Below are 26,197 nucleotides of genomic sequence, written 5' to 3'. Positions count from 1 at the left end.
AAACAGAGTCCAAATCAAAAGTGCATCTCAGTTCATGCATCGCACATATCACCTTAGATGTTTAAACAGACTTCTCCATCTCCACTCTTCCCTCCAGCAAAATAATAATACAAAAATAAAAATTAAAAAAATGAATAAATTCTAAGCGTTTTCTCTGTTTTGGATGACTTTTTTGCATGAAAGAAGAAGCATAAATCTCTAACTAATGATGTGGTATGAAGAACCTTTTAGGAAGAATTCATTTTGGGTGAACTATGCGCAGAAAACTGCTTAACTGCGTTGTTAAGACGTGTTAGTAAACATAAATGGATATGACACTTAAGAACAGGTGGCCTTGTTTTTCTAAATTTGGGCCTGGAAACTGCCTGTATATTTTTTCAGCTGCAAAAATATATATATTTATAACTTTTAAAAAAAATAAATCATATTATTTTTTTTTTCCCCTTAGAAAAAAGTAGAAATGGGGTTTCTTGGAATATTTAACAGACAATCATGTTAAATCTCAATAATAATAATAATAATAATAATAATAATAATAATAATAATAATAATAATAATTTTACTTTGAAATCTAACGCTTTCGTTTCCGGTTGTGCGCTTGCATGTTTCATCAATCTTGACGGTCTCACAGCTCCAGCGGCTGGGAAACACACCCGTCAGCAACGCGCATTGGAGAGAGGAGAAGGGAAAAAAAACGCATCACGGACAAAGGAAAAATATGGGTGCTCCGTGGAGCATTGATTTCAGCTGGGCAACGCGATGGATGAGCCGCTCCTGTTTCATTCACCGGGAGACCAATTAGCCCACCTTCATGAGGTGCTGGGATGCGAGATACTGCAAGCAAAAAAGGCGGAAGGGTGCGTTTAATCCGTCTGCGGATCCTGTGAGCTTGCCATGGCTGTGACGGGGACATGCAACTGGACAGGGAGGAATGTGCCTTTTTATTATTTCGTGCTGTTTTCCTTATTTTGTGGCCTTGGGTTTGGACAGCTGCGGTATTCGATCACAGAAGAACTGGAAAACGGAGCTCTGGTAGGTGATCTGGCGCACGATTTGGGGCTGGATATTCGAAGGCTCTCCACCCGAAAAATCAAGTTAACCTCCAACAGCGGGAAGCGCTACGTGATTGTCAATCCCAAAAATGGGAAACTGCTCGTCAATGACAGGATCGACAGAGAGGCGCTGTGTGATTTGTCTAGCACCTGCCTCATTAATCTGGAGGTGATGGTAGAAAACCCCACAGAGGTGCACCACGTCGAGGTGGAGATTGTGGATGCAAATGACAATGCGCCGCAGTTCCCCAGAGACGAGTATCAACTGGAAATAACAGAGTCTGCTATGCCAGGTTCCCGTTACCCAATTGAAAACGCTCAAGATCCAGATATTGGGTCCAATTCTGTCCGCATGTATCAGCTCAGCACAAACGAGAATTTCGCGCTGGTGTCAAACAAACCTTCAATCAACACAAAGCACATAGAGCTAGTGCTCAAAAAGCCCCTTGATCGCGAGCAGACGCCTTACCACCAGTTAATTCTAAGTGCTGTAGATGGTGGAATACCTGAAAAAACAGGGATGGCCAAAATCAACATCCGGGTCCTGGACTCAAACGACAACGTTCCGGTGTTCGACAACTCGGTGTACAAGGTGAAACTGTTAGAAAACTCCCCCAAAGATACCCTCGTGATAAAACTGAATGCGACTGACTTGGATGAAGGCACAAATGGAGAGGTTTATTACTCTTTCAGCAGCTACACTCCAGAGAGAGTCAGACAGATGTTCAGCATGGACACCAATACAGGTGAAATAAGAGTGAGGAGCAACGTCGACTATGAGGAGACCAACTCTTATGAGATGTACATCCAGGCAATGGATAAGGGCCCAGGTGCAGTTGCAGCCCACTGTAAGGTGGTTGTAGAGGTTGTGGATGTGAATGACAATGTCCCTCAGATAGTCCTGTCATCTCTCTCGAGCCCTGTGAGGGAGGACGCCCGTGCAGACACAGTAGTGGCCCTCATTAGTGTCACTGATCGAGACTCCGGCACTAACAAGCAGGTGACCTTAGAGATCCCAGCAGGCCTTCCATTCAAGATCAAGTCATTCAGAAACTACTACACCCTGGTTACCTCAGCCTTCCTGGACCGCGAGACCACTGATGCCTACAATGTCACTCTGAGTGCCACGGACGGAGGAAACCCTCCCTTATCTTCCCAGAAGACCATACAGGTGGATGTGGCAGACGTTAATGACAACCCGCCACGCTTTGAGCAGACTTCGTACACAGTATATGTGACTGAGAACAATGCCCACGGGGCCTCTTTGTGTACTGTGAAAGCTCAAGATGCAGACATCAAGGAGAACGCACGCATCACCTACACAGTGCTCAATGACAACAACCACGGCATTCCTGTCACCTCATATGTGTCTGTGAAGGCCGATACAGGGGAGGCTTATGCCCTGCGAGCCTTCGACTATGAGTCACTGAGAGAGTTTCATTTCCAGGTCAAAGCCCAGGATGGGGGCATTCCTCCGCTCAGCAGAGTTGCTACTGTCTACATCTATATAATGGATCAGAATGACCATGCTCCACTGATAGTCAGTCCTGCTGGCAATGGGACACGCTCCCTAGAGACGGTACAAAAGAATGCAGAGCCTGGTGCCTTAGTGACAAAAGTGGTGGCATATGATGCAGATGCTGGTCCGAACGCTTGGCTGGTCTACGTGCTGGAGACTGCCACTGACCTGGACCTTTTCAAAGTGCACGAGCACACCGGAGAGATCCGGACCACTCGAAGGATCCTGGAGGACAACTCCACTTCTTTTGCTCTAACAGTTGTGGTGAAAGACCACGGTGAGCCGATTCTCTCCTCTACGGCCACCATCAATGTGGCAGTCATGGAGGTGGCACCGAAAGTGGCACCTGATACCAAGAAAGTCATGCGACCTCATACCACATGGTTTCTGTCAAATGTGACTCTGTACCTTATTGTGGCTTTGAGTGCCACAACGTTTGTATTCCTGGTCACTGTGGTGGTGCTCGCCATTGTCCGCTGCCATGCCTACTGCTCACAGCCAGGTTCATGCTCCCCTTGCTGTGGGTCACAGAAGCCTCCTCCAGATGGCGGGAGCAGCAGTGTCAGTGCAGGCGGGGGAGGAGGTGCAGGGGCCCCAGGACAGCCTAATAACAACGTTGTGCTTCGAAGAGACCTCAAAGTGGAACCTCATTACATTGAGGTGCGTGGGAATGGTTCCCTGACAAAAACGTACTGCTACAAGACCTGCTTGACCGCCACCTCTGGCAGCGACACCTTCATGTTCTACAACACGGGCCGGCCTATCAGCGGCACCTGGGGTAGTGGCGCTGACCGTTTCTTCACTAGTGGAAGTGGATTTGTAAGGAGACTGAGTATGCCTGACGCCTCACTTCAGATATGCCCAGAGGTGGGTCAGTTTATATTATACTAAATGTAATTGTACATATTAGGTTTGTGTTCTGCGTTTCCATGTCGCTGCTCAATGAAAACAGGAAATGTTTTGTGAGGGCAGTATGACTACATTCAATGGGTCTGTGTTCTTCACCAGTAAGATGTCATTCTTTTATGTCAAGTTTGATCCTTCCCCGTAGACTTCACTGCTTTCATTCACCTCCCACTTTGTAATGTGCAGTCACACAGCCATGCCGAGCTCAGCACTCATTCTGAATTAGTGTCACTCCTGATGCTTTGCAGGGGACCAGTGTTTTTCCTGATGATTCAGAGATTTGTGCTTCAGACTTTGAGGTTGACATAAAATCTACACCTTCAGAAAAAAAAACAGCAATGTTTTGCCTTTTATTAGTGTCTCAACCATTTCTGAGTGTGACCGCTTGCCAGAGGGTAAAATACGCAGTTATGGTGTAGTAGAGTTAAACACCCTGATCACGCTTCATAGAGTTTTACCTGATTTGTACAGACGTGGGATGTTAGAATCCATTATATTTAAAAGATTTAGCAGAGCCCTGAACAAGAGACTCCATCTGAATTGAGCTGAGTCACATCCATTCACCAGATTTCTAATAAAACTGGCTTTAGCATTTTAATTTTACCAAAATATCTGGTCCGACTGATTGTAAGATAGACATTTATTGAAATTGCCCCAAATTTCCACTTAGCCCTTTTTCACTTCCGTAATTCTCATGTAATGAAACCAGTTAGTTGTTTATTAGATCTAAATGGGCAAGATGAACCAATAAGTTCCCTTCATTGACCAACACGTAAACTACATGCCACCTATGCCAAGCATAGCAAACCAGTATTGGAATATTACCCAATAATGTTGCGGAATTGAACTGTTTTGGCAATAAAGTTTCTTGCATTCTTGGTCTCAACTGCACGGGACATCTTCTGGGATCTTCCAGCTTTCAGAACAGTTTCATCACATATTAACTCGAGTTACACATAAACCCACACACACATTAGTCTAATAAAACACATGAGCACTCAGGGACACGGCCAAACCCTTCCAGCTTTCACGTTTGAACAAGATTAAGTAACGGTCTGTCAAAAAAGCTTGTCATATTGGCTTTGAGTGGCAAACATGTTTAAAATATGCGTGTATGTATGCTAATGCGTGTGCATGTGTGTGGACACAAGTGCAGCCTCCTACCACATCCTGACCTGGGATGTGCATCGTAAATAATTGATGAAGCCATGGCCCAGCCTGCCTGTGCGCAGTATGAGATCAAATTAAACTCACTCTCTACCCTCCCTGTCTCTCTCTCTATCTCTCTCTTTTTCTGTGTTCTTTCCATTTTTTGCTTCTCTTCTCTTCCCCTCTTTCTCTCAATCTCTCAGCCAAAGGCCCCGAATGCTGACTGGCGATACTCTGCGTCTTTGAGAGCAGGGGTGCAGAGGTAAGCATTTTTTTTTATCCCCTCCAACTTTTTATGTTCTCTTCAGCTGTTATGTCTTTTTTGAGATTTTTGTCATAGTCCCATTATTATGCAAGTGCATAGTTTGTGCAAGTGAACTTATGAATGCATTCTGAACATTGTCTCAAAAGAAGTTCAGCGATAGTGACAAGGATTCTAGTTTGTAAATGTAAAAGCAAGAAATGTATGCAGGATACAATGTTTGGTACTGAAGAACAATTGGTCTTTAGATACCAGATTGATGCATTAAAGATGATTATTACATTCCTTTATTAGGAATAACAAGGCAGGAACCTATCTCAGAACTGGCAATTTTGAGGTAAAGTGCAAAAAATAAATGCAACAACATTTGCAGTCCTTTTAGCTTCAGGTTCTACTTCAGTGAAGGCTTACAAAGAGTAATTTGCTAAGGTACCCCTTGAACATTTTCACATGTCTCAAGGACATAGCAGACAGGTCAAGGATAAAGTTTAAAGCTTGGTTATGTTATAAAATAACATCCAAAGCTTTATCATGACATGGTTTCAAACCAAACAAAGTGGTTGCCATCAAGGCCAGGCCAGGTGAGCATACGGAAAACAACCAGCAGGAGCATGGTTACTTTTGAGGAACTTCAGTGATCCAGAGCTCAAGTGAAAGAACCGGTTAACACGGCAAGTAATTATACTTCCGCACTTCATATAAAAAGTGGCTTATTATAAAAAGCTTTATAGAAAATCTGTTTAATGTGAAACTAACAAAAATGAAAGAAGAGCTGTTTCCAGTCTGCCACCAGCCAATTAGGGGACGAGGCAAACATGTCAAGGAAGAAGCTCTGGTCAGATGAAAAAAAAACAAAAAAAAAAACAAAAAAAAACTTTTTGATCAACACGCAAAGTGTTGTGTGTGGCAGAAAAAAGTGTGCAAACTGAAGGCACCATTGCAAAAATGTGCAAGTGGCGGCACCATAACATGGGATATTTGTTGATGAAGCGCAACAACCCAGTAGAGTTCAATACTGACATTGATCTATATGAAATACTCACTTTACTGAGCACACTTAATGGCAAAAGATAGTATCAACAATATCACTATATTATTACCACAAGCTACTTTTGAAAAAGCAACATGCAGCGTTGCATCCACAGAAGAAGTCAAAGCAGAGCCGAATGGGGAGGTAATGCAGCGAAGCCAATAAGGATCAGAACATCAGACACATTATTAAATGATAGAGGCCCCTTGTACTTAAAACACTGAATAAATCAAGTTATGAACTCAGAAATGACCTATGCGGAGCAGAGCGTGTTTGGCTCTGCTGAAGAGTACTACATTTGGGGATAAGCTGTTGGGAATTGAAGTAGGAAATTACTCAAAGTATTTGTACAAAAGCACGGAAAATTAACTACATAGTCAAAAGCGATTCATTATCGCCAGGAGAATGTTTTTTGCCCACTTTTGTAGCCAATAGATGGAAGTAATCTTTCAGAATATGCTTATAGTTTATTGTAAAAAAAAAATTAAATAAAAATGTGGCTGTGTGTAAATAATTTCTGCAGCAGAAGGCCGCTTAGAACTGAAGGGTCGGATCAGAGGGCTTAACCTATCATAATTCATGAGTCAACTGGCCTAAATAATGAATAAATAAATAATAACATTGTAAAGGGAACAAAAACTATTCAGAAAGATAAAATGCATAGTTAAATCAAGCTATACATCATTTTTAAAATTTTCTATCTATCCCTGTAATTTATGGCAATACTAAGCTGCAAAGAAAAATGAACTGAGCAAAATGCTCTGCATGGAGGTACAAACTGGAAGTCGAAAGGAACAAATTAACATTACGTAGGTAGAGGTATGAAATTGAGATATGAAAAGGTGCAAGGCCGTTGACGGCTGAAAGATTTTTTTTTTTTTTTAGAAGAAAACATACAAAAGGAGTTTCCTATCTTGTCATCTCAGTCCTAAATGAGATAATAAAAGACCATCCAGGCCTGTCACATCACATTGTTTTTAATTTGCTTCCGTTCTGAACGGTGCCTCAGTATTGGGATCAGGAGTGTGGAATTCACAGTGTTCTTTTGCATCAAAACAGGCACATTTATTACATTTTAAAACCAATCGATCTTCTGAGAATGGAACGAGTTCCCCGAAATGGTCCTGTATTTATTACTTGATTGCAACCAACTAATCAGAAAGTAGGTCATGCTGTCTGTCTGAAGGAATCTCCATCAATGCAGCCAACTAACCATGATATTAAATAATATTATTATCGGGCTATTGCTGTGATATTTGGGTTACAGTTGCATCGTTTCTGTAGGAATGACACAAAGGCCTTTCACGTAGTTGAACTTTGCTGTAGAGTGTCTTATCTGATGATTGAGTTCCATGTTCCCCTGTCACATGCATAGTAAGACAATGTCAGAACATTATTTTCATATTGTGTTTTCCCACAAAATTTAACTAGAAGTCAGATAAGCCTTAGTGTCTCAGTGGTATAAGTAACTGCATGGTGCCACAGCAATCTATCAATAATAGTTTATTGCTTTTGCTGATTCACCTGGTTTAACCAACCAATATGGGTATTCTACTGTTGAAGCTAGATTCTTTTTGGACACGTTCCTGCTCAAATTGAAACAACGGCACAGCAGCATCATTTTGCTGCTCAGCTCCCCCACCCCCCAACCCCCGCCCCTCCTCACTTTCAGTAACCGTTTCTGGGTACGCCTCAGAGTTTGTTTGAACCTCTGTCCTCGTCCGATGGAGAGAAAAAAGTCTGAGCAGCTCCGACTGTGGATCCAGTAACCATCTTCCTCTGCAGTGTAGCACTATATAGGTCATCAACATTCAGAGTGTCGCTCCCCCTCCCACCGCCCCTTTCAGCCTTTACGCAGGAAGCATGAAGGACGAAATGCGCTGATGATGACCTTTCTCAGATTATGAGATGCACACATGCATCAATTTCTGCTTTAAAGCCTCCCCTCCATGCATATGTGTGCATCTCTCAGGGGGCAGTTTGAACTTATGTGAACTATGTCTTCTATTAAGTTCTCATAAGTCCTAATTACTAAATTAAATACATATTCCACACACAATAACAAGCGGAATATTAAAATTGCATTAAAACAGGACTGGATAAAGACTCTTGACTCAAGTTTTTTACTCAAACTAGTTCAGCCTTCAAAAAAAAACAAAACATCAAAACATTAAAACAACCGGAGTCGAATTTTAAAATGGTTAAAGTTCCATAGCAACATGAAATTAAGAGCTTCTTCATTTGGAAATGAGGACAGCTGGAACATCAGGAACTAATGAGTCTCCCTTCCACCATCCCCACGCTTTGTGCAAAATTCTCCTAATTTCATGCTATCTGTGCTTACCGCTCGCTTGTCCCATCATCTGCTCCATCTAAGGTTGACTTAATTGGCTATTAGTGTTAATTTTTTATGGCGAGCAGGAGATCAGAACGCGGACGCTGCCACCGAGCCGCAGAAACACGACATGGATTAACATAAATCATCTCTGCAATTTGCCGCTGCCATCTCTTCAAATGACAACGCTTGTAACGTATGCAGGCGCAGACATGGCTCGCATTAACCTTTGACCCCGACACGGGCGTGGACGTGCCACTCTGCACTCTGCATGGTTGCTCCAACGTTACTGACCAACAGTCACACCTGTCCGTATGCATCCATTCAACACTTTCATACGGTTAATTACTTTATTTGTGCATACATAGCAATGTATATACACACAATGGGTTTAGGTTTGACGTAGTAGTAGCTGGAGCTACTGATTGTCCATTTTAGATAAATTAATAAACACATGTACTCAACAAGAAACTCTAAATTTTTATTTGCACCGTTACCTGGGCGTCTTTCTGCATGGAGTTCATAATCATCAACATGACGAGGAAATATTGAAATACTTTACTGTACGTGTCATAAATCTGAGAGACATTTTCATTTCTGCTTTGGGTGATGTACCCGTAGGTACGTTGTTTTAATTTTAACATAAAGTTATTGTTGGAGTTTTACCTATGAGAACCCATTCACTTTATCAGGTTCTAAAATTATTCATCTCATGCATGCAGAAAACACCAAATAGATGGTATTATTTATCAAACAGTAGCAAAGTCTAACAAATAGATAATCGGGGAGTTAAAAAAAAAACAAAACAAGAAACTCTTTGCCTTTTTCCGTAGGTTATAAAAAAATCAATAGTGGCTGAGGATGCTATTGATTATTAGCAAGTGTGACCAGTTCTGTACAAGCAGGACTTACAATAATTAGCTAGTCTGAAGCACGTTAACACAATGCCAAGTAGAAAAGACATCACTACTGACTGAAGAGAAGTCGTTGCCCATCAACTTAGGAAGCTATTTGAGACATTTCCACCCACTGAAAGTCTGTCGTTAAACAGTGAAATTGATTCTTCAGAAGTGCAAAATGCTTTTCTATTTTTACAGCGGTAGAATTGTTAGTGCTCCCCAAAGTCAGCCCTGATAGTAATACGATAAATTCGGGGTGGGGGGTGGAGGACAAAACAAAACCCAAAAACACAGAATTATACAAGAATTATATTGACCAGTCACTTTGCAGGCTTCACTCAATTGGTACATAGACTGGCCGCATATAAGATAATCAATAAATGCACTTTTTATTTGATGCTGTCAAAAGAAAATGTTCAACTTCTATATTGGACAGTCTCAGTGAAAAATAAATGTTCCGAGAACGGAGTTAAAAGTTTAAGTGCTTTCGCTGGAGCTTTCGCAAACTCCCTAGCAAATCTGTTTTAGCAAGCATCAACAGCGGTTTGACTTTTATCTGCTTCTTTCCATTAGTGCACCCCGCTGTTCTTATGGAAATGTGTGGAACTGGGTGCTAATATAAGCATTAAATGCTCAGAGGAAAAGCTTTCTGTAACGCAGAGCCAGAAGGGAAGAAAAACCTAAGCTGACAAAAATACAATTTCCCAGTAAATTAAAATATCATTAAAGAGCTGATTTATGTAATTCATTTGACTCAAGGACAAGTCGTGTATTATATAGTTTATTCAAACACAGCGTGAAATATTTTAAAGATTGTTTGCTGCCGAGTGATGAAAACCAGTAACTCAGTTTCTCATAAAATTTGAATATCCCAGTGAGTCCTGTTTTTCAGATTAAAAGTATCTTTTGAAAATAACAATCTTTCAGCAGGCTTAAGCATGCTTTTCGTTATGCCCAGATTTATAGATTGTTTTTTTATTCATCTTTATGTAATATTCTAAGCAGAATCGTTGCGTAGAGAAAATAATCATGCTTAGAAGACGGCCTTAAAAAATCAATTTGTGTTTAATTAAGTTAGCTAATTTGTTTCACTTTGTGAGTTACTGAAACAAACAAACTGTTCAAAGTGAATCCCTGCAGTCCAGCCGCCAGGACACTGACTACAGCTTGCTTTCCTTGAATGAGCCGCTCCCTAGCCAGACATTTTGGAGGTGATAGTATAAATTAAGTGGGGAAAAATGGGGTACCAGAGTCTGGAGGAAGACTGCACAGGCATAAAATAAGAGTTTACTTCAGCTTATTACGAGCTTTCCACAGTCATTGATGATTTGGGGGCGAGACGTCATCTAATTGTTATGGTTCACTGCGTTTTATCATGTCTGGAGTCAGTGTTGGAATCTACCAGGAAATTCTAGCATGCCGTTCTTCTTTCTAGCCTGGGAAAAACCAGACCTTTGTCCTACTATTTGCTTCACATGGCGTCTGGGTTCTCGGCTGTTGCGAGAAACGATTGTTTCCTGGAGGCGTGGACTTTGGTCGAGGTTTTAAATTTTACCCAATTGCTAACGTTTGCCTATGCTGTAAACAACCGTCCCTCACTGCGGAGGGAGAAGTGCCGATTAGAAGGACGTGGCTGTTGATGTCAATTCAATATTTGGAAGCGTGGCGAACACCAACTGAACGACTTTCTTCGCTTCCTCCGCTCCCGTTGCTTAAACTGCAGGCTGACAGAAAATCAACGTCATTAGTTCGCAGCTTCTCTTTGTGTTCGCCGATTGGCTCGGTCAAAGATCGACCAGAGACGATCCGAGTGAAACCAAGAAAGCAGATTATGCTGGAAGTGAAATTTGTTTCAAGCGGAATTACACAGGAAGGCGACGGCCAACCTAACTTGTTGCTATTGACCGGCTTTTTGGAAATGCTGATTCGGTTTCCCAGCAACCCGACTTGGCACCTGTCCACAGTGCTGAAACGACCAATATCTAGTATAATGTTCATGATGTCACTGTGCCTGACTAGACAGCATTGACCTCAACCTAAACACCATAGAGAGTATATGGCTCACACTAAAGAGGGCGATAATAGACACCAGCCTAATAAACAACCTGGACTTCCTGAACGCCACCAGCTGATCTCTTCCATTCTGCCTTGATGCAGTAACTCATGCAAAAATGATTCCTGACCAAGAACCGAGTGGACATACTGTGCAGTGCTGCACACAAATCTTACTTTTTCCCCTAGCCACACATTTATATATTTAAAGTCCTTTTTTAACCATATCATGGGATGTTCTTATTACTATTGAGTTTTCTCAATTACCTTTTGGAATACATCGTTCTGTATGTAATCTGTCTGTATAGAAAATTAATTTCATTGTCTGAATTCATTTCTGAAATAAATGTAACGCTTTTACAATATGTTCACTTACTTTAGACCCATGTAGATCAAAATCAGTGTGTTACAGAAACACACACACACGCAAGCATGTACACACACACACACAAAAAAAATCTAATTTGCCAAATGATTGTTTGGATGTTTGATCTGTCTTCTAGTTCTGTCCACATGGAGGAGTCTTCGGTGATGCAGGGTGCCCAAGGGATGCTGGTGCAGAACTGGCCGACTGTATCCAGTGCTGCAGGTGAGTGGCAGCACTGCAGTAATCAGAAGGCGATGTAAAACAGGACCTGACTTGAGGTAATCTCTGCTGCAAATATGGGAGAAAAGAAAAGAACAAATATATATATTCAACATATTTCAGCAACCTGAATCCTAGATTCTAAGAGGTGTTTAGGTAAACGCATCTTTAATTTAAAATATTGCAATGCTTCCTTTAGAAAAAAAAAAAAAAACGAAAAACAAAAAAAAAAAATCTTGCAGGTTTAGCAGATAAATATCCAAGAAAAAAAAATCACTAATTAGATTCAAGTAAGTAAAGAAAGCGTGAAACTTTACAAATTGGGTTTTATTAATTTCTTGGATTAATGGCCAGAGTTGCCGCGATAAGTTTTCGATCTCGAAGCCAAGCTACCAGCCTAATCAAGCATTACACACACACGAAGGAGCGGTTCTTTTTATCTAACTCTCAGCATTTATATGGATGAGTGAACGCTGCAAAATGTCAGTCTTCTTCTTTAATAACCTTTATCTGGGGCAACACTGCAGGGAAAAACAGTAGCTCCATGAAACTTGCAACAGAAAACGATACCACGTCCTTAAACAGGAATATGTTCAGCTGTGAATTGGCTCTAATGTGGAAGATGAAACTTTGCTTTGATTTTACGGGTTATTCCACAGAATTATTGATTGGATGTCTGCATCAGCTTGAGCTCCAAGCTGATGTTGATGCAGATCTTAGGTGAGATGCCAAATGCCCAAGGTGCTCATGGAGAGACGCAGATAAACAACAGCTTCCTCCCTTAAAAGCAGCCGGCGGCACTGTGAGCCGCTGCTTAACAAATGCACTTATTTTCAGCTGGAAATCACTTGTTCTGAGTCGGATGCAACATTGAAGATACATTTCGACTTTTAAGGAGCGGTGGAGGATTTTTGGAGTGAGGTTCTGCATCTTTCAGTCCAGTGGAAAAAAGTATTTGGCCCCATTTTTGATTTTTTTTCTCAATTTTTTTTTTTTTTTTTTTAAGCTATATGATTCATATGATTAAACAAATGTTAATATCAGACAAACTGTAAAGAAAGATGAAGTGTTCAGAAAAAAAAAAAAAAAAACTATCCAAACCAGTGTTGGAAGCCTCATTTCCCATCTTGTTCTCTGGCCACACCCAGACCTGGCCTGACTTGTAGAATCGTGGATTCATTCATGTTGAACCTGTCTGACAACATGAAGTATGCTAAACAAATAAATAAAATAATAATAATAATAACAACGCATCCTGTTCCAAGTTCACCATTCACCCGACTTGGTTTTATAGGAGTTATTTAGTGGAGAAAAGTACAAATGCACTTCAGTCTTCATCAGTCAGAAAGTGGAAGCGGACCGGTTGAAACGAAATATCAACGTCGTTGTCCAACAAACTTCTGACCAATCAGACGACACTTTGCACAGAGTGCTGTACCGATTTCAGCGCTTTGCATGAAATGCGCTGCGGCCTTAAGTCCGGTGGCAGCAGCTTCGCCTGTGGGATCCTTGGGAAAATAGACCGTCTGGATGCATGCGCTAACAAGCTCCCAATCTTGGTCAATAAAGTGAACTGCCGAGCTTAAGTACAACTCCGAGGTTCTGCTCGACTGCTACAATTCAAAAATCACTAACTACGGTGCGCTGTGTGGCACGCTGGAGAAAGCAAGAGCCTCACGTGAGGAGACCGAACAGTTCTAGATGAATCCGCCCTGCATTCGATTGCCAGCCTGGTTTCTTTGCTGCCCGTCTTCCCTCTTTTATCTCTGCCTCTGGTGCAACAACACGGCCAAACTGCTTTTTTTTTTTCCTTTTTGCAGGGAAAGACATTTGGCCCCAGAATCGACCTGCAGAGTGTTGCATCATTTGCGGAACCGTATGCCTTTGAGCTAATGACTAAGACCATCTGTACTACTACAAGATGTTGAAAGTGGCAAAAAAATAAATAAATAAATAAATGACTGGAATATGTTTTGTGAATTGTTGCGACGCTGCGCAGTGCTCCCTTCCCTTCAGCTGAGCTTCCATTCATTGATTTTCTGTCCGGCTGCAGGAACTTGAACAGGCTTGGAGATTTCAAGGTGAAGGGTAGCATGACAGTCGGTGACAGATGACAGATATATATATGTATATATATATATATATATATATATATATATATATATATATATATATATATATATGTGTGTGTGTATGTTCGTTTTTTTCTAAGAATAGGTGCTTTTAAGAATATGGAATATTGTGTTTAGTAGATAATATTTCAGCTTGCTTTGTTGGATTTGGCGATATTTTTAGAGCTCAGGCAATGACATACTTTTAGCAGAGGATCAGACTTTTTTTGTGTGTGTGACATTTTCGTCTTCTGGAGCGGCTACAATATCATATCTACAGTTAATCTTCTGCAATGATGAACTTGTCCAGCGTGCCGCTGTGCGCCGAAGTGCAGCATCCCTTAAATTCATATTTTATAAAAGCGATCCTTGGCTCGGATGAGGGAGACATTTGTTTCATGCCAGAGGGAGAGGCGAGCTCTTATCAAATATCGGGGGTGAAAGAGACAGAGATCCATTAAAAGCAGTTTCGAAAGAGAAAGAGCAAAGGAGGCGTATGAGGGGGAAAAAAGAAAAAAGCGAGGTGCGGGGGGATGGAGGAAGAGAAAGGTTAAGAGGATTGTCAGGTTCCTGCAGTGGTGTTGTTGCTAGGTAACGGCATGTGACTTGTTGCCTGGCAACGCACTGTCTAACTGAGAGATTGCTGCAGCAGCCGCACCCACCATCAGTGGGGAGAGGGTGAAGGCAGTTTCCATCGCAACCGGGTGTATCTCTGGATGGAATTTTTTCGCAGACAGGAGTGGGAACAGAACGAGGAAGGAAACTCAGCCGGTGTGATATTAGGCGGAAAGAATGGGAAGTTGAGACGATTCTCTGTGGAGAACCGGGGCTTATTTAGGTCTGTCTCGCCTCGGATATGTATGAAGCACGTTCCCGTTCATGCGTGACCTCTTGAGGGGATTCACTTGAAAACGGAGCTGTGTCAAGACTGAAATTAAAGTAGCCTAATTTTTTTTTTCTTAATATGTAGGACATCAGGAAATGAGGCTTCTTACATCCTCCTCAGGTGTCATGGCAACAACCCTCACAAGGAGGTGTGCTTGACCTGCTTACCAGCAGTTACACAATAATCCATTTCAGCTCATCATATGCTGAAATAGGCTTATCTCTGGAAATTTTTCGAGATGTGTCAGAGAAGCGGCAGCAGCACAGATAATTGTACCAATCTGGACCATGACCTGCTCACACACACGCACGGACACAGAGGAATAGCTCTGATTATTATCAGTATCCTAATTAACAATGTCCGGGATGAGGATTTGTCATGGCAACCCGAGAAGCTCTGGGGTCTCCCAAGGTACTGCAACAATACTTGATTAGATCTGCAGTGCTGTGTAAGAATTTCGAACCACCCCTCTGTTTCTGATAGCGCACACTTCCAAGGAGCCGGACTTTCTTGGAATCTTTAGGAAGTGGTCCTATGCGAAAGTTAAGCTGGCTTTCTGAATGTCTTTGAAGGATTCTCTTAAAAATTAGATCTTCAAGAGATTTGATTTGACTTATTTGAGAAAATAAGCAATCAGTAGGACAGAGAAAACACGTGCACACATAACCAAGAGCAACAAAATTTGTTTTACCACTACGTTTCTGTTTGTAAAGGAGTAGGAAAGAGTGAAAACTTATTTACCTCAATTTAATGAAATATGTTGCTTACCGACTCAATTTTCAAAAATTTGTAATTAAAACCATATTATAATATTCATGTACCGATTGAATATACTGTGCTCAATATACTGAGCCAATAAATAAATTATATTACAAAGACAAAATGGTCACAAACTAATTCATATCAAGACAAGAAAATCTACAGAAAACATCCAGTGTTATATATGACCTTCTTAACTTGACTATTATTATTTATTTAATTGTTTTTTATCCTGAATGTTGAAGTGTAGAAAAGGGCAAAAACATCAATAGGTTATCCAGTGTTGTTCCAGCACAAAGCAGCTAACTTAGCTGAACCCATTTTAAATTTCATTTCTGGCGTCTGTGTCGATGGATCAAAATTCAGCACAGAAAAGTGCCGTCTGGTTATAATCTATCATGAAATATGCTCTTGATAGAGCGTCTTTGGTGACAACCTTATTTTCCAGCTTAATGGTTATCCCTTCCACCCTGGCAATCCAGCAAAATCCTACCTGGCTGATGACAAACGTTCCCCAAAGGATCGGTTTAAGGATTAATATCTTGCCTGTGCCAAGACCCACATGTGGGGGGGAAATGTCAGAATCCTGCACATAAAATGGAGTTTGCCAAACCGAAGCTTGTTTCTATTTTTTTTTTTTTTTTTTTTTTTTTCCTTTAATTTTTTTTTTTTTTCCTTTTTGTTTTCCCATGTCTTATTAAATCACAGCTGCTCATGTGGCTCTGCTCACATTTACTGTCAAACCTGATCAGGACATCTACTAATCCTTACATTAAATGAATTCATTATGGCAGGAGCATGATCTGTTTAAAAGCCAAAATTTTACTCGGGTATATTTAGAAATAAAGTGTTTTTTGTTTTCAGAATAACTTGAAATTGGTTTCAGAATAACTTGCCATATTGAAGAGGAACATGCATATCGAAACCTTCATGGTACGTGGAGTTCATAAGTTATTTTCATGTAGTGAGACGAAGGGTTTTCGAGATAAAGAGGCGTTTGTTCTATCTTTGGGGTTTTTTGCAGAAACAGAAAACCATCCTTCGCATGTGTTATGAGGAATTTTATATAAAATAAGTACTTTTCTTTGTTAGAGAGTGCTTTTGACCTGCCACCTGTCCACTCACTGCATTTGCAAGTTTAGATAAATGTCTAAAAGAGACCCTTTGATCCTTGTGATTTCTGTGTTTTGTTTTTCACTGGTGACTCAATTATTGGAGCTAAAATTTGCTGTTGAGATAAATGTGAGGGAGGCTTACTTTTAAGTTGATTACAACTCTTTGAAACCTCTACAAATAGAATAAGATCTACAAATTAGTACCAATGAGTAGCAAAATACTGTGCCGCCAACCTTCTTTTTTGGTCTACATTTTTTAGTGTGCTACTATAATAAAAGACAAATGTGCTTGAACAGTGTTTACACATTTTCACCAAGTGTACTTTGTGGGTGACAACCTATGTATAATTGTCCACCCAAATGCACTACTCTCATTTTTATCTATTGTAAATTATATCCTCGTGTTAATGAATAATCCCCATGACACCAGAAAAGATTTAAGCCAAGAAAATCTACTGTAGTGTAACCAAAAGCTAACTGTAAACTGCATAAAACATGTATATGTTTCATCAATATTAGTAGTTTCAGAGAGGAAAATTGTTTAGTTAATTGACTATTGCATACTGCAGCTCCAGTGACAGACTTTTCACAAGCCGTGAATTCATCAGCAGATTTTGATGCAACACCTGCACTGAGTGTAATATTTGGCACTATTGCAGAGAAGTAAACGCTAAGTCGCTACCTTTGTTCACTTGAGAGTGGGAGCTATTGCATGTCTAGGGTAAAAAGTAGAAATCGTAATGTCAGTATTACAGCTCTTAAAAAATTAAACACGATAACCAGTAGAAGATATAAATGCACATTGTACATATATGGTGATCTACTTGTAAGATTTTATCACTAAAAGCAGTTTTTCATTTAATTTGAGACATGGCCTGGTGACCTGGTAACCTAATGTCAAGTACAGAAGTGTAAAACAAAAAAAGAAAGTATAACATGATCTAATCACTTTTATGTAAAACACAAAAGCAACCAATGTTTGTGCCTCTGCTAAAATGCATTAAATATTAAACTTAAAGTAACAATTATCATCACATTAAAGCTGCCAGTTGTTTTCAACTGCTTATCCTGCAGAATTATACTTTTTTTTTTCTTTTTCTGCTCTGCATATTGTAATTCAAGATTTAGTATAACAAGCTGACTTTAGCTCATTAATTAGTCAAGCTATCTGCTCACATAGCAAACCTGCAGTGGCCTACTATACCTTATGAACTGTAGAGTGGGAAATATTAGCAGTTTTCAAAACCTAACTTGCACTAACTTCAGTATAGCTTCATTATTATATGTAAGCAGCCCAACTCTACACATATCTTTTTCTTTTTAAATTCCAATTGCCTTCTGGTATTTTCCAGATCGTAATCTGATGTTTATTTTAATAATGTTTGTGGTCAGCCACAGATGTAATCTGTTCCCGCTCACCATGGATGCCATTTAAATAGGACTTCCAAACGCCGCTGTGTTTTGCTGGGTTTAATGCCCAGATTAAGTGCAGACGAACAGACCATGCTCTCAAATTTCATAATCCTCAGAAACAGACGTCATTAAGGCATTACGGCGATGAGTCTGCTTATAATGACATGAGACATGAAATGGTTGATCCATCAAATTACCTCAATCACACTGGCCAGTTAACATGCTTATTTTTACTTTTACTTTTACGGGAATTGCAAAAACACAAGACAAATGTGATTTAAAAATTAACCGGTACATGTAAATTAATGTTTTTTTTTTTTTTTTTTTTTTTTTAATGTCTTCTCATTTTCTTGCAATTAATTTAATGCCTTGAAATATAAATTTGTTGTCTCTTTTTCGTCCTTGCGGTGCAGCCACAATGCTACGTCGCTGCATCAAACAATAACTCTTCCCCTCTCTTAATCTGGAAACATCAATTGCTTCCATCATTGCATTTTAGGGGGCGATATAATCAATTTGCAGTGAGTTGTGGCTCAATATCTTGCCACAGGTCTCTCTGTGACGGGCCCAGCTCTTCATTGAATGGCTAAACGTGGCAGTTACGCAGGGCAACCTATTGACTTGTGCAATCGTGTCCGTATCGTCCGCTCTTTTTGTAGCCAGCGCATGATATTCCTCCTGTTGCTGAGGCGATTTAATGCGAGGACATGCACACGGACATAGCAGATTTTTTTTTTTTAAATAGTGTTTGTCCTGGAGGGACGGTGGCTAAAAACAATTTCAGCACTCCAGCAATGTCATAAATAGCCTACAAAGGAACAAAAAAAAAACAAAAAAAAAAAAAAGAAGAAGCTTTTTGCAATGGCTCATGTTTGATCTAAATAAAAATCCAGACTGAAAGTAGGTCAGCGCTGAGGGAACTGGTGTGGGCCTGAGAGCACCATGTCTGCAAAACCCTCCCACCCCCATCCCTCCTGACTGCCTCGCTCTCATGAGTTCTCTCTCTTTTCATCTTATCTAATAACCCCTTTGCATTTCACTCTGACCTTTTGACTCCAACAGGTATATTTTATTATTATTATTTGTTTCCTTCAAAATAGGATTTTTTTTTTCTGGGCTTGCCAGCTGGGTTCGTTTCTTTTTTTTGCATTAGAGGCTGTGAATCCCTGTCACTGGCCTCCTACGTGGTGGGATTATGTAGCTGGCATCATCTGAACACAAAAACCCCAATCACGCTGGCACATTAAAAAGCTCTCTTGGTTATTACCTTGCCTTACCTTGCTTTTAGTCATCTGGGCCAAATTGCAGTTCTAAAAATAATCACTCACTGCTGTGACTTCTAATAACAAACTGTAGTTCAAGTAGTAAAACTTAGTAAATAAATTAAACAGAGCCGATTCCAAGGCCGTCATAAAACCCAAAAAAAAAAAAAAGTGTTTTAAAATGTGTCTTTGATGTTTCATATATCACAAAATGTATCTTACAAAACTGTATTCTGGTTAACAATATTCTATTCATGCATGGTTAGTCTAAGTATCTTAAGGACAAAATGCAGTTACCAAATATAAGGCTGTATAGAGCTTTTTTATTCATTTGAAGTAGACCTCTCAAACATAGAAACAACTAGTTGTCAGATTTAAGGAACTCAAATAGTGCAGCCGTATTTCACCAGACGAAGTTGTGTGCTGATAGCCACCACAGAGCACTTTTTTTTTAGATAGACTCGACCTAAATATGATGAGTTATTAATATTGTAAGACTGTGTGCTGTGTGATTTTGCTTCAAGCTTATAAATGGATAAAGTGTTGTTTCTATTGAGGTGAGAGGGCGCCGTGAACTCGATGAACTCTTCCAAAGAGCTGAAGTTCCAGTAAAATCTCCACACCTAGTCCAGCTTCATGAACACGATCTCAAGATACATGAACTCGTCCACTTAGGGCAAAGACTGACCGCCAGGAGGGAGCATGTACACGTGTCCGTTTGAATTTATTACTATTAGTACTTTTGTTTTTAGTACAACTTTAACTCTCAACTCTGCACCTGCTTTATTTCCTGTTATTGTGACAAAAGCACTAAGTTGTTAAAAGAAACTATGTGGTTAATTTGAGTATTTTTTATCTTTTTTATGAAGCTAAAAGAATGGAATGTGGGAGGTGAGATATTTCCGCTTCTTGAGTCTGAAAGTTGAAAATGCTTCAAAATATCACACTGACAAATCAAACAGTTTTCAAGCTGGATGATTATTTGTTTTAGTTTCTTTTTTTTGTTTGTTTCTTGTTTCTTCAAGGACAAAAATCTGGTTGAAATCAGAAAAATCTTAAAGAATAACTTGAATATGATGAAGATACGTCATCAGATCTTAGCTTACATTGATTTTCAACCAGCTGCCTCTGTTTTAACAATGGTTATCTTGAAGTATGATTATACGTCCCAGCACAAGAAAATAGACAATATTTCATTCATGAGATTGAGAAAAGATTTTCTACCATATTTTGGGGGTAAACTATTAGTCCATTTTTTTTTTCTAGAAGATACAGGTTTCAAAAGATACCAAGTTTTAAATAATCTATTAAATAATAACTAATCAGCTATAGGTATGCAGTCATACAAACAAAAATGACATAAGTAGCCAAGTGGTGTTAACCAGTTTGTGCAGCCTTTATTATCTGACTCGGTAATAAATCCAGACAAAAACTCAAGAACTACTTCTTGTTTCTAAAATATTGATAAAGGGTGCCAAGCTTAAAGCACTCACCTTCACATGCAGAAGCCATAAATATTACCTTTGACCATAACAGTAACTTGAAAGTGTTTTTGCCACTTTCACAAGAAATATTGTGCTGCCAGAATTTAATAAGATTATTATCTGCCCTTTCTACTAACCAAAACAGAACAGCCTCTAAGGCCTCTAAAAATAATAGCTCTAGCTCACAAGACACAGACGGAGTAAAGCAAGGATTCAGAATCCTTGCTTTAACTCAGCGCACATTTCAGCTACTTCTGGGCAAACCACTTTTCCCTTAATTCAGCACTCGCTAACAGTTGCTAACACAGTGTCACTGTTCAAAACAGTCTTAAATCACTGGAATTTGTAGCTTGTCAAAAAGAACTTGAAAATTATAAAATATTAATTACTCAGAAGGTCATTCTTTGAGACAGTTGTCACAACAACTCTCTCAAGGCTAGCTTAAAGTGTGTGTGTGTGGGGGGGGAAGGAACAAGTTTGGTTTTCTAATTGTAGTTTATTATATGACAAATGGGATTTACATTTGTATTTATTTTATCATTTAATTTTAGGATATGGTTTGCGTTTTTTTCTGAATTTTCTGCCCATTAGCTGGAAACTAAGGCATCGTATTTATTGCGGTGACATGTTTCATGAACTTTCACACACAGATGTCCAGCAGATTTCATTGATAAAACAGGCAGTTCAAATGTTTACTCACATTTAACATCTTTCATTTTTATTACGTTTTTTTGTTTGTTTGTTTGTTTGTTTTTTTTAGATGGAGAGGGCGGTGGGGAGCTCTCTCCCCCGGTGGGGGCTGGAGTCAACAGCAACAGCTGGCACTTCCGATACGGCGCTGGACAAGGCTACATCCCTCCTCAGCCTCTGAAACCTGGAGAGATTCCACCAGAGGCCTTCATCATCCCCGGATCGCCAGCCATCATCTCCATCCGCCATGACCCGGGCCCTGTGGACGACAAGGGCGACTTCATAAGCTTCGGCAAGAAGGACGAGGCCAAGAAGAAGAAGAAGAAGAAGAAAGACAAGAAGGACAAGAAGGATAAGGGGAAGGATGACAGCGGGGATGATTAGAGGAGAAGGAGGTGACCAAAAAGCAGAGCTACCCAGTTAATCTACCGTACCAGTTTCAGAGCCAGAAAAATAAACCAAATGCACAATATAACCAAGGGGTCTCCCTTGTGCCATGTTTGCATAGACCTTGTACAGTGGCCAAAGGCTCGTTTGATCAGCCTTGGCTCTCGCGTTAACTGAACAACAAATACTCCTAATCCAAAAGGCTGGACCAAATTGAAACGAAAACCAATTTATTCGTTAGCGTAGCCTTCCTGTGATTTACCATCCACTCCCCCCAAGCCGCTATCTGCTTTGTACATTTGACAACAGAAATGCGCCGTAGATGGCGCTCCATTTGTATCCGACCACTGTCAGCTGAAGCAGCTGATGTCAACGTCTCCGGCGCTCTTATTTCTTGCCAAGCCAACGTGAAGCGAAAGCCAATCGGAAACTAACAAAACGATTGAAGTTGAAGCTTTCGCCTTCAGTATTACAGAGGGCTTATAGGAATTCAGAACATGAAGTCTTTTGTAAAAAAAAAAAAAGGAAAGAGAAAAAAAAGCAAAAAGTTCTACTATTTCCTATGTATCTTTCATGAAATAAACACCTTTGAGAGAACGAGGTGGATGAGAGTAGCTGGAGCACGCTTTGACAGAGCTGTGTCTTAATGGAACAGCACATTGGACGGGCTGAAGACCTGCATCGGGTCGCAGTAGCTGTCCCGCGAGTTTGTCCCCAGGTTAGTTTATAAACAAGGGGCTTCATAACTCCTAGTTCATTTGGAATTAGTAAGTTATTGAAATTGATTGTACAGAGTTAGTTTTATGAGTATTTTGTCAGCAATAGCAATATGTTGCTATGGTAATTGTTGAAACCGATATATGCGACTAGACTGATGGGGAAATAGTATAATGGTTAAAAGATAACAGAACTGTTTTTGTCCATTCTCTGCCAATTATTCTTTGCTAACAATTTCCCAAAGCTGCTGTGATTTTTATCATATTTGTTTTATTTATGTCTTTTCTTCTTTGGACTGTTAGACGTGCTTAGTCTCAAAACTCCCAGAAGTGAGCAGAGCTTGTGGGTTTACTGCCTTAAAATTATTTACAGTTAATAATTTTTTTTTCCCTTTCAAGCTTATGCTAAATGAACTATAGTCTGAAAATGAATAACATCAGGGATTAATGGGTATACCTCCAACCCCTAGGTGGCAGCACAGTGCTCCCAATACATTATGGAATGAGTGGGATAGACATCGACTGTCACTAATAAGATCCATATGCCACCTTGGTGGCATTAAGACTGAAATTTATTTCAGGTGAATTTTTTGCTACAAGGAGTTGAGCGTTTTTCACGTTTTGTTACATAAACATTTTGCCCCTGTTGTATTTTTAACAAATTTAAAAAATAGACGAGATACTTCAGAGCCAGCATTTCAAATTAATTATTTTTTTTATTATTATTTTTGGCTTAAACACAGCCTCTTAAGCTAATTGTCAAAACAATAATATTTTGCCAGATTCTAAGGAAAAATAAACAAAATGCTGACCTTTAGCTGGTCGACAGTGAAAGATAATCTGTAGAAAATGGACAGAAACATAGAAACGCACACCTAAGGGTTTTTGCTAAATTGCTAATGCGAAAATGTGCTGTTTGCAAACAAAAAAGGGAAAAAAATGCTACTTTACTGTTCGTGAGTGCAGTTGTGTGATTATGTATCATTTGCACTTGCTTTATTGCTTGCCTAATTATATAGTTGTTCCATAGGGTAACGCTGAATCAGATTGTTGTGGTATTATTGCTTGTCAAGCGGGAATTGGAAATAACTAGGGAACCTACATGCAGCCGATGTGGACGGCCTCCAAACTTTCCTCTTAAAACATGGCAAGGCTCAATATGGTCTTAATAATACACCCACTCAAACTAAAATTCAGACTCATCTTGCCTCACACATAGAAAAAAAAAACAACAAACACTGTCTACCAAACAGGACACATAAAAGAAAAACCAAGCTCAAACCAAGAACCCACACTACTTCCCGGAAGCTAAAGAACTGAAGGCCAGTGCTTAATAAAAGAGTGTATTATACGGCTCAGAAGCAGAAAGGTTGCTTGTCGCTTCATTTCCGTTCAAGCCCCGATCCCTCCGCTTCTGTCTTTGAATGTTAAGTAGTTGTTCTTCAAGTTCTGCACCACTGCCTCGACTGCTTCAGTGCTTGTAGGATTTGCTTGCCCCCGCTGCCTGTTTCCTCCCGCGACTCCTCAGATCTACACGGTTTGGCCTCTTTCGAGTCGCCCTCCTCCAGTGAACTGTGCAGTTGTAACAGCGTATAACATTTGTGTATATTCATATAGCCACACATAGCGACGCAGGAATACAACGCAACACGCTCGCATTTACCGCCCCTTCCCTTCCCTTGGGTTCGGCGTCAGCTCAAAGCGAGCTTGGGCGGTCTGCTGGCGACTCTCACCTTCTGACTGTTCGTTGTTGGCAGCTCTGTTGCCTCTTGCACGGGTTCCTAAGCTTGGCATAGTGAAGACGCCTGACGGGTTAGCAGGACCTCAGATTATGCTCTTCTGGATGTGATGGAGAGGCCATAAAGAGGAGACGGAGGGGAGCAAAACGCCTCGGTCCAGTAGCAACGGAAAGCAAAATCACTGGGCTACTTTTGTGCGAGCAAAGACGTTGGAGTTCCTCGGTAAGAGCCGATCAACTTGGGTCGACTCAAATCACTTACAAAGAGGGTGAAGCACAGTTCGTCGCTAATGGAAACGGACTAAGGTTTTGATTCAATTAGAGATGGGGCTGGGAGTTGGGGGAGGGGGTTCAAACTAACTGCGGGTGAAACTGTTTTGTTGTGCAGTCATTGGTGGTCATGTTAAAAAAAAAAAAAAAAGAAAGAAAAAGAAAGAAATTCTGCTATTATTCCTACTGTTGTTATTATTGCTTTATTGCTTTTTGCTGAAACAAGGTTGCCCGGAAGTGCCATGTCAAGTACCAAACTTGAACGGTGAAATGTGAACCACTGTTGGCCAGACTGTTCGAAGCAGTAGGCATCAGGACAAAAAATGATTAAAAAGCGCCGGAAAATTTCACCTCAGTGTTCCTTTCTTTAGACCATCGTATTGCCAATCACCATTGGGGTATGTACGTAGGTGCTGCTATACGGCCCGATCCCTCCCATTCTCCCCGATTCCTGCCCCCTCTGCGACTTTCTGCAGACGTACTTCTGTGCTGTCAGATCACCAAGTGGCTGTTTGCATGTTGTAAGCAAAGGAAACAGATTCTATATAGATACTATATATACATAGATATGTTTTTTTTTTTCTTTTCTTCTCCAATGTGTATTGGAATACATATAGATCCGATACTAGAAAATACACCCATGTTGAAAGTCTCGCATCCATCCATCCATCCATCCATCCATCTGAGTAAACACACATCCGGTTCATAAAGTCACTCTATTGCAAACAGTAAATTGTGGAAAAACCTAGAAGAATCACATTTTTATCCCGCTGGAAACAACTTCAATCTACTAGATATACATGATGCTGTTGTGTTATATTATGAAAGGCCTTTTTTTTTCTTTTTTTTTTTTTCTTTTTTATGTTTTTACCCGTACGATTTTCATAGCTAAGAAAATCTATCCTTAAACTTGTGTTGAGCTTTGTAACGATCAAACAAACACCGATGTGAAATAGAACCATTTACTCATCCTGCATATCTGTCTGTTGCTCAGTAAAAAAAAAATAAAAAATAAAAAAAGTGAAAAAAGTTTTTCAAAAAAATGTATATAAAAACATAAAATGTTGTAAAAAAAATAACGATAAAATTGATGTATTCTCTGCTTGTGTATAGTGAATGTTCCTCAGTCGCTGGGTGCGGGAGCTGTGACTGGCTCAAACCGGTCAACTGTGTCCGTACAGATCTGTTCATGACTTTTTTGTACACCTGCTAATCATTGTTAAGGTGATAATAGTGGTTCTTATGATTTCATCAATATGGTAATGTGTTTTGTTAAGATGTCACAAATAAAGTTTTTTTCTTACATATCTTACAAATTGTCAAGCGTTGATTTCGGTGCTGTGTTTCGACTAACACTTACAGATCATTCAAGATTTCATCTGAAACCATAAATTCAGAACTCCAGCAAGGTTGGGCTTAGGATGGTGTAAGCCTCTGGGGTTCAGCAGGGGGGGTTGTGCCATACCCATAGGAGTTTCTTTGTTTTCCATATTGTCACCTTCCTAAAATAATGGCCTATGTCTTTTTTTTTTTTTTTTTTGCCAAAAGTGAATTTGGCAAATATCTCAACCTCTTT

General features: G+C 40.1%; 1 protein-coding gene across 2 annotated transcripts; it reads left to right on the top strand.

Moving 5' to 3' along the window:
- The first annotated feature begins 608 nt into the window (after window positions 1–608).
- Window positions 609–25,641, top strand: LOC106950641 (protocadherin alpha-C2-like). Of its 2 annotated transcripts, none has more exons than XM_015037647.1 (4): window positions 609–3,438; window positions 4,830–4,888; window positions 11,708–11,849; window positions 21,581–21,667. In XM_015037647.1, the coding sequence occupies exons 1-3, from the start codon at window positions 895–897 to the stop codon at window positions 11,829–11,831; spliced, it is 2,727 nt and encodes a 908-aa protein (XP_014893133.1). In that variant the 5' UTR covers window positions 609–894; the 3' UTR covers window positions 11,832–11,849; window positions 21,581–21,667. The 2 variants fall into 2 exon arrangements, with proteins under 2 accessions (XP_014893133.1, XP_014893132.1); XM_015037646.1 differs by having other exon boundaries at window positions 610–3,438; window positions 11,708–11,793; window positions 21,581–25,641.
- Window positions 25,642–26,197: the final 556 nt, after the last annotated feature.

This window comes from Poecilia latipinna, unplaced genomic scaffold, assembly GCF_001443285.1.
Source record: "Poecilia latipinna isolate Pla-1442-1.1 unplaced genomic scaffold, P_latipinna-1.0 Scaffold413, whole genome shotgun sequence".
NCBI lineage: Eukaryota > Metazoa > Chordata > Actinopteri > Cyprinodontiformes > Poeciliidae > Poecilia > Poecilia latipinna.
The sequence above is the reverse complement of the archived record's forward strand: the minus strand, read 5'-3'. Positions and strand labels throughout refer to the sequence as shown.